A 12,914-nucleotide genomic window follows, 5' to 3' on the forward strand; every position below is an offset into this window, starting at 1 on the left:
TGAATTTCTAAACTATTGGGCCCCATGGTCTGGATATGAGTGAAAAAAACACTATTGAAATGCATTGTGCTGTATTAGCAACAGGAAAACCAGGATTGTATAAATTTTCATTTGACTCAATCTTTTACGCAGATAAAGAATACTTTATATTTAATCATTTAATCCATAACATTAGACAAATCTTGTGGGAAAAGAATTAAAATGTATTAAGAATTGACTGGTTACTGGGCACTACGTTAAGCACTGTCACAAACATGATCCAGAAAAATAAAGTGTAAGAGAATACGTTTGAATCTCATGACTGGACAAGAGTAACCTTTGAAAAGCAGTTTAATTAAAGAGGTGAACCAGAGCTAGGATTAGAATGAGCGAGCAGTATTCTTGCCTGGAGAATCCCAGGGACGGCAGAGCCTGGTGGGCTGCCGTCTATGGGGTCGCACAGAGTTGGACACGACTGAAGCAACTTAGCAGCAGCAGCGAAAAAGTGAAAGCAGTAATGTATGTGGGCTCCTTTTCCAAGTTTAGCACCAAAGAAAAGGATAGATAAGATAGCTTGAGGAAGAGGCAGGGTGAAAAAAAATTTTAATAACTTATTTTTCTGATTATAAAATGTGGGCCGAAGATAGACAGCTTGGAAGAAGAAAGAAGTGTAGCAAAAAAATATAAAATGGCTTATGAATTTAAATTTTAAAAAATGGTTTATGATCTTTAAACAAATCTACATTTTCTGCATAACTTCATACCAAAGACACCTGGATACTAAATTTAAAAGTTAGTATACAATTTATATTTCTAACTAATCAAAATATATTTCTTTCAAGGGAGGATAAAGAAGGTCAAAAAGTGCCTTTTCTTTTAAGGCAGATGCTTAATTTGAACGAAAAGTTTTGAAGTGACTGAAGCAATGTGGTATATTGCTTAGAGATTATTTTCCTTACTGATACCAAGAAACTCATTGACAGAAGATCTATCAACTTTGAATAAAAACAGAGTGGCACTCCTGGGGATGCAGTTTGGCATGGTGACTACAGTTAGTAATACTGTCTTGTTATGTTTGAAAGTTTTAAGACAGTAAATCTTTAAAGTTCTTATCATAAGAAAAATATTTGTAACTGCGTAATGATGGATGTTAATTAGACTTATTATGGTGATCATTTTTGCAATAAATACATCTATTAAATCATTATGTTGTACACCTGAAACTAATATTATACATCAATTATATCTCAATTTAAGGAATGATAAAATGAATAAATGAGCAAACAAAAATTATATTCTTATGTAATAAACAAAATTATAAACTTAATTTATATTTTAGACTTCTCTTCCCTGTATCTAGCTCAGACTGGCTATATCAGGGCAGCCTGCAGTCAGGGAAGCCAGAAGTCAGGAAAGGGAATGTGATTCACTTCTCTTCCTTTTCATCCCACTTCTCCTCTCACAGTTTTATTATTCTCCAAGGCTAGAGTGCAGCGGGAGAGGAGAGGAAAGCAGGGCAGGAAAATTCTTACTTAACTGATGGTGGTGCAGACTGAGGTTGGCTCCTTTTAGACTTGGCCGCCGTTTACATCTGGCTCTTTCTCTCCTAGATGATGTTTGGGGTATTTTGCAAACCCTATCACCACCACCGCCCCTGCTGCATATCTCAAATCCATCTCTACTCCAGCTAGCCATTTGTTTTTTATCCCACACCCTGAGGGTTCAGCTGGTTTACTTTTGGCCTCTTTTTACTGAGATTTCCTCAAGGGCAGGAGCTAAGACAACCCCAAGCTGACTCTCTGTCACATTATCCATCCAGATCTGGTCCATGGGAAATGTCACAACTCTTGTTGTGACAGACTCTAAAGGGCATTGACTTCTCAACTATAGCCACTGACCACTTCCTCTTAAGCCCTCATTTTTTAAGACTTTTCAAATATAATTCTGACACCAGTCTTCTGAGTCCCCCAAACTGCAGGAATGCATATTAAGCTCTTTCAGTGGTTTCTTTAAGTTCCTCTTTCTCATCCTGAAGTGAAGGGGAAGCACCCAGACTCTCGGGCTCTTTCCACTGTGGAAGAGTGGGAGATGTATATATTTATACATTTATATGTTTTGTACAATTATAAATATATTTATATTTATAAATATACATATGTATTTATAAATGTATATAAAATAACATGTGCACATATTAAGATTTTAAAATAAAGAAATAAGATAAGGTATTTAAAGAGCTAAGCACAGTGCTGGGAAGATGAATATTAGTCATTATTGCCAAATATTAATTTTCCTGAAAGGTCATCGATGTGATGCTAAGAAACCAAAAAAAGAGTCATTTCTTAAATGCCTAGCTAGCTACATGCCAGTAAATCAATTCTAATTATTGAAATAAATCAGTCGTTCAGTTGCTTAGTAGTGTGCAACTCTCTGCAACCCATGGTTTGCAGCACACTAGGCTTCCCTGTCCTTCACTATTTTCTCGAGTTTGCTCAAACTCATATTCTTTGAGTCAATGATGCCATCCAACCATCTCATCCTCTGTCTCCCCCTTCTCCTGCCTTCAATCTTTCCTAGCATCAAGGTCTTTTCCAATGAGTCGGCTCTACGCATCAGGTGGCCAAAGTATTGGAAGTTCAGCATCAGTCCTTCCAGTGAATATCCAGGGTTGATTTTCTTTAAGATGGACTGGTTTGATCTCCTTGCAGTCAAAGGAACTCTCAAGAGTCTTCTCCAGAGCAATTTGAAAGCATCACTTCTTTGGTGCTCAGCCTACTTTATGGTCCAGCTCTCACATCTGTACATGACCACTGGAAAAATCATAACTTTGACTATACAGACCTTTGCTGGCAAAGTAATGTCTCTGCTTTTTAATATGCTGTCTAGGTTTGTCATAGCTTTTCTTCCAAGGAGCAAAAGTCTTTTAATTTCATAGCTGCAGTCACCATCTATAGTGAACGAGTCTGTCACTGTTTCCATTTATTCCCCATCTGTCTGCCATAAAGTGATGGGACTGGATGCCATGATTTTAGTTTTTTGAATGCTGAGTTTTAAGGCAGGTTTTTCACTCTCCTCTTTCACCTTCCTCAAGAAGGTCTTTAGTTCCTCTTTGCTTTCTGCCATCAGGGTGGTGTCATCTGCATATCTGAGGTTATTGATATTTCTCCCAGCAAACTTGATTCCAGCTTGAGCTTCATCCAGCATAGCATTTCATGTGAAGTACTCTGCATATAAGTTAAATAAGCAGGTGACAATATACAGCCTTGACGTACTCCTTTCCCAATTTTGACCTAGTTCATTGTATCATGTCAGGTTCTAACGGTTGCTTCTTAACTTGCATACAAGTTTCTCAGGAGTCAGGTAAAGTTGTCTGGAATTCGCATCTCTTAAAGAATTTTTCAGTTTGTGGTGATTCACACAGTCAAAGGCTTTAGCATAGTCCATGAAGCAGAAGTAGATGTTTTTCTTTTTGGAATTCCCTTGCTTTTTCTATGATCCAGCAGATGTTGGCAATTTGATCTCAGGTTTCCTTGCCTTTTCTAAATCCAGCTGGTACTTCTGGAAGTTCTCAGTTCATGTAATGCTGAAGCCTAACTAGGTTAAAGGATTTTGAGCATAACCTCGCTAGCATGTGAAATGAGCACAACTGTATGGTAGTTTGAACATTCATTGGCCTTGCCATTCTTAGAGACTGGAATGAAAACTGACCTTTTCCAGTCCTGTGGCCACTGCTGAATTTTCCAAATTTGCTGGCATATTGAGTGCAGCACTTTCACAGCATCATCATTTAGGATTTGAAATAGTTCAGCTGGAATTCCATCACCTCCACTAGCTTTGTTCATAGTAATGCTTCATAAGGCCCACTTGACTTCACACTCCAGGATGTATGGCTCTATGTGAGTGATCACACCATTGTGCTTATCCAGGTCATTAATACATTTTTTATACAGTTCTTCTGTGTATTCTTTCCACCTCTTCTTAATACCTTCTGTTTCTGTTGGGTCCATACCATATCTGTCCTTTATTGTGCCCCTCTTGGCATGAAATGTTCCCTTATAATGATGTTAAATACAGTTAGAAATGTAAAGGACTATCTCCTGTGTCATATATGTATGTATGTGTGTGTATGTATGTGTGTGTGCTCAATTGTGTCTGACTCTGTGCGACCCATGGACTGTAGCCTGCCAGGCTCCTCTGCCTGTGGAAATTTCCAGTCATGAATACTGCAGTGGGTTGCCATTTCCTTCTCCAGGGGATCTTCTCAACCCAAGGATCTAACCCACATCTCATACATCTCCTATAACACCAGGCAGATTCTTTACCACTAGCACCACCTGGGAAGCCCTATGCTGCTGCTGCTAAGTCGCTTCAGTCGTGTCTGACTCTGTGCGACCCCATAGACGGCAGCACACCAGGCTCCGCCGTCCCTGGGATTCTCCAGGCAAGAACACTGGAGTAGGTTGCCATTTCCTTCTACAATGCATGAAAGTGAAAAGTGAAAGCGAAGTCGCTCAGTCGTGTCCGACTCTTCGAGACCCCATGGACTGCAGCCTACCAGGCTCCTCCATCCATGGGATTTTCCAGGCTAGAGTACTGAAGTGGGGTGCCATTGCCTTCTCCGGGGAAGCCCTATACATACACACATATATATACATGTATATATTTGTGTTGTATATATTTACAACAAAGATGGCATGGCATAGTTAAATGAGAGCAGTACATCTGCTGAGGTAAAGAAAGTGTTACCAAACCATGCTATGAAAGGAAAACTGAACATACATGGCATGGCCTGTTGCAATGGTTAGGATCTAAAAGAAAAAACCCAATTAAACAAGTGGCATGGTCAATAAAGCAATTCTGGTGCCGTCTAAATATTTTTTGTAAACAAGTTAGAATATAAATGAAGTAAAGTACAATAGCTATAATTGTTCTTGCAGATCACACAATTAACATGGCAGAGGTAATCTGGTGGGGCAGTAAAATTGCTGAAATGATCAAATTACTGTGTTCTTGTTATTTGGGGCATCCAGACTTAACCAGAGATACTCATGCATTCCGTATTCATGCCTTCATTCATTCAAAAAGAAACACCTACTATGTGCAAGGTGTTTTCCTAGAGCTTGTGATGGGTATAAAGTTCTATGAGAGAGTAATTTGCCTTAAGGCATGTACTGCCTAGTTGGAAAGGTATAAACAAAGCATTCTGTCTTTTAGTTTAGAAATTCTGAGGCAAACTAAACTCACTAGGTAGAGTGTTAGGTACTTACTATTAGGAGAAACATTTGCTGTTACTGTCAAATTCTATATATTTTCAAATTCAAGGTGTCTATTTTCAAGTTTGCTGTTGGGTAGTAAAAGATACATATGGTTAAAAAAAAACTATTCTAATGATACAAAAGAGCATTTAAAAAAATATTGTGTATATGTGCATTTCTCACATACTAGGACATAAGAAATGCCCCTAATCCTCAAAGTTTTTATTTCATTAGTTCATTATTTCACTTTCTTCTCCAATTTACCTCTACTTCCTTGATGTACAATATGCAGAATTTGGTAGGTATATTCTCAGCCAACATAATACTTGGCCAGACATCATTCCTGTTGTATTTACAGAATTTCTGCGTATTTTCTCTAATTTTTCTTTCTACGACATAATCTATCTTCCTTTTTTGTTGTCGTTTCCCTGTAGGGATCTAAATTTGTAACCCAATAGGGATCTAAAAATCCCTACTTCAGCAGCTTCTAATCTGCTACAGAATTCTTCCCAGACCCATGATTTAACATCTGTGTTCAATATTCTAATCTTCCAATGAAGAATATAGTTCAGCTTAACTTGCTTCTTTTAACCTGGGAAAGCAACTAAAAGAAAAAAAATTGAACTCATCAACTTCCCTATTTGAGATCTTTATAATACAGCTTCATTATTTTGATATGAATTCCCTAGACATCAGACTCACTCATATTCAAATTTAAGGACAAAAGCATCCAAAAGACAAATATAAATTCTTTTTGGATTACTCAACCTCTGCTTCTCCCAATGCAGACAACTGAGTTGATGTTGTATTTTTACACAGTGAAAATTGATATTTTTGGCTAGCAATTAGCTTTTTATATAACTCTGAGGTACTGTAGACCAAAGAGATAGAGACTTGTTAATAATTCTTTTTAATGTTACCATTTAAAATGACTTTAAAATTGGGTCATAAAGAGTGATTCTTGAAAAATTCCCAATTATTTCAATGCCCTAGCTTTAAATAATCCTGAAACACAAAGGCTTCATCTTGAAAATCTGACAACCAAATTGATACTAATTAAAACAACATGTGCAATTTTCCTAGGGCTCTAAAACTAAATGGAATTTGCAACTCAGTAACAAACTAGAATGACTGTCACAAAATTAGATAATTGGAAGATTTTAAAAGAACACATGTAATACAGTAGATAGCAGACAGCTCTACAAAGCTCTATGTAGATTGTAATTTATGTGAATTTTTAAAAGATATAATACCTGAGTGCATTTATCAATCCTGACGCTTGTATGAGTTTGACCCTGAGGTACACTGCGGCCTGAATTCAGGAGGCAATAGGAGGAATAGATCTAGATATAGGTTCGGTCATGGGGCTGCAAGCTAGTGTTCAAATAGCAAATTCCTCACTGACTCACACTGGCAGTGAGAGTTGGTCCATTTCAGAGGGCAAGGATATAGAAATTAGAAAATAATGAACTCAGTAAGAGGTGGTGGTTTGGGGTCTTGGGATGAGAAGACTAACAAAGCCTTGATTTACAGAGCACAGGATTCACACCTCAAGAGTAGGCTCACAGGGTCTCATTCACATAGATTTGGTTTAGTGCTCCTGTTCCAAAGGGGAACTTGAGACCTGAATAGTTAATGGAAGCAGAAATCCAGTCAAATGGCCTGGAAGAACACAGAGGAATAAGCAGAGCCTGGGCTCTAGGGCATATGAGAAGCCAGGGCTCTTCCCAGGCACACAAAAACCAGGCTTAAGGCAATAGGACTAATCCCATATTCTAGCAACTCTGGTTTGAATCTTATTTTTAAAATTACCCATTAGAAACAAAGATAAAAGCAATGGCTGCAAGATGGTCAGGAACCTGGTGGAGCTGAACGTCAGGTTGAGGGTACTGGTGCCTTCAAAAGAGCAGGGCCAGCGGAGGCAGAAGCCTATAAAAGCTCAATCCTCAAGAAGTAACCCATGATACAGAGAGGATGGAAACCCAAAAGGAATGGTGTGTGCTTGGATACATTCAAAAAAGGGTTCTGATTAACTGGTACATCCAATTAGAACACCAGAGTGGTGTCTCCTTAAGAACACTTGGTGAGATTTTTTTTTTAAACTCAAAATGTTATGAGAGCTAATAGTAATAACGACATTTACTGAGCACCTCTATTGGCCTAAGTACTTTTCATAAATTATCTATAATGCTCCCAAGAGCTGACAGGGTATTTAGACTTACTGCTATTTTACAGATAGGAAACTAAAACTCAAAGAAGTACAGTAAAGGGTCCCAGGACACTTAGCTAATAAGGTGCTGAACTGGATCTGTTGTCAGTAAAGCAGTGGAGGAAAAAAAGCAGGCTTATATTATGGAATAAAATATATAGATTTATTATCAGTTAAACAAAAAATTCACTTATGTATATATAGTTAAGCTTACTTTAATATATGCATAGGAAAATGAAAATAAAATACAAGTCTTTGCTACTGTGATGTTCTAAGGCTAACCAGTCCTTTCTCATTCAGATTTTCAGTGAAATCTTTTGATAATGTCGACTCTTCTCAATCTGTGTCTTGGTTTCTTAGTGTCCACCTTTTTACTCTCTCAATTGGTCTACAGATGATTACCCCTGTTCCTAAACTAAATCCTAAATGAAAGAGAACTTGTGTTTAAAATCTGCTGGTATTCAAATTCCAAATTAAATTTCCTCAATATCCTTGGGAAATAGTCATGGAGCCTTCTCCCAGCTCCCAACATCAACTAACACCTGTAACAGGGGAAACTAAGGATGAAGTGATATTATTAACTAGGATAACAAAAATTTATAAGAAAATTACCACAGACCTTTAAAAATTATAAACACAATCCTATGGATGCCATGTTACCTCTATTTACACAGAAATTTCAATGTAACAAAACACTTTAGAAACTCAATTTCAGAGATAAAAATAGTGTAGGAGTTATATCTTTCCATCAGATAAACAAAGATTCAATACTAACACATCACTGATTTCCAAGCAAAATAGTATTAGATGTGTCAATAAAAGCATACATTGGGCATCTGAAAGGAGGGGGAGTGTCTGTCCCTGATGTAGGTAAGAGAAGAAAGTAGAGGAGGTAGCATCAGCAATAATCTGAATGGAGAAACCAACTTCAGTCCAGACAGGGCAGATGTCATGTCCCAGAAAATGCTGCTGAAACTAAATATCTCTTTGTCCACTCTTCCAACTGCCCTCCCTCCCAACTCCAATCAAATGTACTGCTGGGCGGCATTCACTTAGCCCTAGTGATGATGGTTCCAGAGGTGGAGATGAGATCCAAGCCAGGTATGAGAGTTTAGCCAACTGAACACTTAGGAGGAACAATGTCCACACAAGACAGCTGCCACTTAGGATACCAGCTGCAAATGTGGGGAATTCCCCTAACCACCCTCAGTTTTGATAATTCACTGGAAGGGCTCAGGATGCTCCAAAAGCTACTACACCCACAGTTACAGATTAATACAGGGACTAAAATCAGCCAAGGGAAGAGACACATGCATAGGGCAGAGTTCAGGATGGGTCCAAATACAGAGCTTCTGGCTGTCCTCTTCACACAGAGCCATGGACGGTGTTAACTCTTTATGGCTATGGTGTGCGACAATATGCACGGCCAGCCATGGATGCTTACCCCAATCTTTGGTATTTAGAGTTTTCTTTGGGGCTCCACCATATACTGTCTATGTGGCTGACCTTCATTCCTCAGCCATTTCAAGAGGTTGGGTTGTTATCTTTAATTTCCAGTCCCTTCTGGAGACAAAACTGGTATCAAGCGGCCCAAAGTTCCCATCAAAAATCACATTTTCAGATTGCTAACTTGTGGGCCAAAACCCTCAGACAAAAACACTTCTGTCAGGCAGGACATTCCAAGGTCACCTCCCTGTAGTTGAGGGGAAACGCCAGATCTCTCTTTGTGTATGTGCATGCTAACTCACTTCAGTCATGTCCAACTCTTTGTGACCCTGCAGACTGTAGCCCACCAGGCTCCTCTGTCCATGGGGATTCTCCAGGCAAGAATACTGGAGTGGCCTACCATGCCCTCCTCCAGAGGATCTTTCTGACCCAGGGATCAAACCCCCATCTCTTACATCTCCTACATTGGCAGGCAGGTTCTTTACCACCCAGGAAGCCCCTGACCTCTCTTCAGTTCAGTTCAGTCGCTCAGTCATGTCCGACTCTTTGCGACCCCATGAATCGCAGCATGCCAGGCCTCCCTGTCCATCACCAACTCTCGGAGTTTACCCAAACCCATGTCCATCGAGTCAGTGATGCCATCCAACCTCTCTTCAGGTAAGGTTAATTCTCTACTGCGTACCAAAACATACCAGGCCAGTAAGAATTCTTCCCCAGGAATTTTCTTTTTGGAGATAGAGAAGGGGAGACTGTGTTAGTTGGGATCCCTAGAAGCAGAGCAAGGACCCTTATGTAAGTGATTTACTGAAGAAGTGTTCTCAGCAGAAAACCATCAGGATGTGAGGGGGCATACTAATAAAAGGGAAGATGCTAAGCAAAGAAATACTTTCAGGGGACTTCCCTGGTGGTCCAGTGGTTAAGACTCCAAGATCTCAATGCAGGGAGCCCAGGTTCTATCCCAAGTCCAAGAACTAGATCCCACATGCTGCAACTAAAGATCTCACATGCCACAACAAAGACTGAAGATTCCACATCCTACAACTAAGACCTGGTGCAACCAAATAAATTAAAAAAATATTAATGAAATATCAGTTCACTTCAGTCGCTCAGTTGCGTCCAACTCTGCGACCCCGTGAAATGCAGCACACCAGACTTCCCTATCCATTACCAACTCCCAGAGCTTACTCAAACTCATGTCCATTGAGTCGTTAATGCCATCCAACCATCTCACCCTCTGTCATCCCCTTCTCCTCCTGCCTTCAATCTTTCCCAGTATCAAGGTCTTTTTCAATGAGTCAGTTCTTTGCATCAGGTGGCCAAAGTACTGGAGCTTCAGCTTCAGCATCAGTCCTTCCAATGAATAGTCAGTACTGATTTCCTTTAGGATTGACTGGATGGATCTCCTTGCAGTCCAAGGGACTTTCAAGAGTCTTCTCCAACACCACAGTTCAAAAGCATCAATTCTTTGGCATTCAGCTTTCTTTATAGTCCAACTCTCACATCCACACGTGACTACTGGAAAAACCATAGCTTTGTCTAGACGGACCTTTGTTGGCAAAGTAATGTCTCTGCTTTTTAATATGCTGTCTAGATTGGTCATAGCTTTTCTTTAAGGATCAAGTGTCTTTTAATTTCATGGCTGCAGTCACCATCTGCAGTGATTTTGGAGCAACCCCCCCCCCCAAAAAAAGAAATATATATATATATACACATATATATACACAAAAAAATAAAGATATATACAAAATATATACATATATAAAGAAAGAAATGGTTTCAGCTGAAGTACTGCACATAGACATAGACTAGGCACACAGCACTGACTGCACCTGAGACCTGACCCACCTTGAGAAGAGGCTTTGTATCTCCAAAGCAGTCAGTCACTGGTTTTGGGCAACCACAGGGGAGGGGTTCCTTCCCACAAGTTACTGGATGAGGCTGCAACTAGCGGCCCAAGGCAGTTCTCCAGGGTTGGGTGCAGCTGTGAGCCAGTATCAACCCCACTGGCGGCAGCTCAAGGCTAGATGCACTAACCTGGAAAAGCACAAATGCATGGGTCGTCAATAGCAATGAATGTCATCTACACCTGGTAATGCTCAGATTCAGTCTGCTGTCACGGTGAGTTCACACCATCCAGTCACAGCTTCTCCTACATTCTGGTGCTCATAATCCCTGGGGAAAGTTACAAAAGGAAGGTCAATGTGACAGACTACAGCCCTCTGCTGCTGCACTGGATCACAAGGTCAGATACTCATAATCTCCCCACTTTACCACTCATTCTAGATTCCCCTCTGCATTGGCAAAGGTTTCCATTGAGATAGATTTGCCTGGTGTAGTAATGCAGACCCTCAATGTGAACAGGGCTAAGGTCCTTCCCAGGCTATGGTTGCTATTTTCATCTATTTACAGTTAAATCAGGCAGGAAAATAATAAGAGATGCCATGGCAGATCACCTGAAAAGCAAACCCATTTCTCCCTGCTCCTTTAGATATCAAGTTCTACCTCTTCGTGATGATGAAAGGCATTACCCCTTCCACTGTGATAACTATTTTCTTTGCCTACCAACTGCTCTCCAAGTGGGTCATTTGGATGACTGAGCAGGAATATACTACTATTTCTTTCCCTTAGTTCCTGAACATATGCATTCTAACTACTCGTGACATAGCTCTATACAATAATCATCACTTTAAGATATATACAATATTCTAAAGAATAGTAACCCTTTCTCACCTGGGAGTCATCTCCCAGCTAGCACCTCAACAAAAGCTTCAAAATGCCATTTCACTACATTATCAGGCTGACAGCTCCTGGTTTGTGCTACATATGGTAGAACCAGTGTATTCTATATTCAACTACAAGTTGTCTCATCTCCTTTGCCATAAGGTGGGTCCTTTGGTCTAAGGAGATATTATGTGGAATCTCATATCAGTTAATCAAAGTCTATGAGCTCTCAAAGAATATAGTTAGTGAGTGGTTAAGCCTTGTACCTGGAGAAGGCAATGGGACCCCACTCCAGTACTCTTGCCTGGAAAATCCCATGGACAGAGGAGCCTGGTAGGCTACAGTCCATGGGGTCGCTAAGAGTCGGACACGACTGAGTGGCTTCACTTTCACTTTTCCCTTCCATGCACTGGAGAAGGAAATGGCAACCCACTCCAGTATTCTTGCCTGGAGAATCCCAGGGACGGTGGAGCCTGGTGGGCTGCTGTCTATGGGGTTGCACAGAGTCGGACACAACTGAAGCGACTTAGCAGCAGCAAGCCTTGTACCCTGCGGGGGGCAACCTGCGAGCAGGACGTGCTTTGGGAAATTGCCTTGTTAATTCAAGGGTTAAGTCCAGGGCAACCTGGCAAGCAGGCTCTGCTCTGAGAGCTGGGGCTGCCTTTGTTAACTCAAGGGTCAAGTCCAGACATAGTTCTCTGTCCCGCCACCTCTTGTTGTTTATTAGGGAAACTTCTTGCAGCCTTCTAGAGCGCATCTGACGCAGGACAGATGGCTTTTATGACCTGAGTCCAGAGATACGACCTGAGTCCTAAGATACGGAGTCATAAGATCTTAATTGATAGCTTTGTGTTGCCTAGGTGTTACCTGAGTTTTGAGATACAAAATCATAAGATAATCATGGGATCTTGATTGATGGATTTATGTTACTAAGGTGATTTCTGATGCATGTTACTTAGGTGATTTTTGATGATGGTATAAGGGTATAAAATTCTGTGTGTAAAAATAAACAGGCATCACTGGCATTACAGGTTGCAGTGATCCTCTCAACGCCCCGCTGTGTCTGTGTCTCTCTGTGTCTCTGTGTTTGTCTCTTTCTGCACCGAAGAATCCCGCGTCCGTGCCTACGTTGACTCGTCGGCTGGCTCCGACAGTACCCAAAAATACACAATGACAATGGAGCTGATACTATGATACTATGAAGGAGGAGACTTCCACCTAAATGCTTCAGATACTGCTTCACCCACTGTGAAGGTCAGGATATGCTATCTAGATTCTTGCTTATGGAAAGAGTCTGTAACTCC

The 12,914-nt window shown here is 40.4% G+C and overlaps 1 protein-coding gene across 24 annotated transcripts in view; it reads right to left on the reverse strand.

Annotated features, from left to right (window-relative positions):
- Positions 1 to 12,914, reverse strand: part of TEX9 (testis expressed 9) — a 201,717-nt gene that overhangs the window by 131,785 nt on the left and 57,018 nt on the right. For 7 of the 24 annotated variants that reach the window (XM_081510219.1, XM_081510209.1, XM_081510216.1 and 4 more), the window contains exon 2: positions 5,247 to 5,320. The exons of 1 other annotated variant lie outside the window; for it this stretch is intronic. Coding sequence is in view for 9 of the 23 variants with exons in the window: in XM_081510216.1 (XP_081366342.1) it covers positions 5,247 to 5,261 (15 nt within the window). In the remaining 14 variants the exon portion in view is untranslated. Of the gene's footprint in view, positions 1 to 5,246; positions 5,321 to 10,734; positions 11,062 to 12,914 lie in introns of all 24 variants that reach the window. 16 more of the 24 variants (XM_081510221.1, XM_081510214.1, XM_081510222.1 and 13 more) reach the window with 4 other exon arrangements.

Source organism: Giraffa tippelskirchi, chromosome 7 (genome assembly GCF_054371585.1).
Source record: "Giraffa tippelskirchi isolate mGirTip1 chromosome 7, T2T-mGirTip1v1.2.pri, whole genome shotgun sequence".
In the NCBI taxonomy this organism is placed as follows: domain Eukaryota; kingdom Metazoa; phylum Chordata; class Mammalia; order Artiodactyla; family Giraffidae; genus Giraffa; species Giraffa tippelskirchi.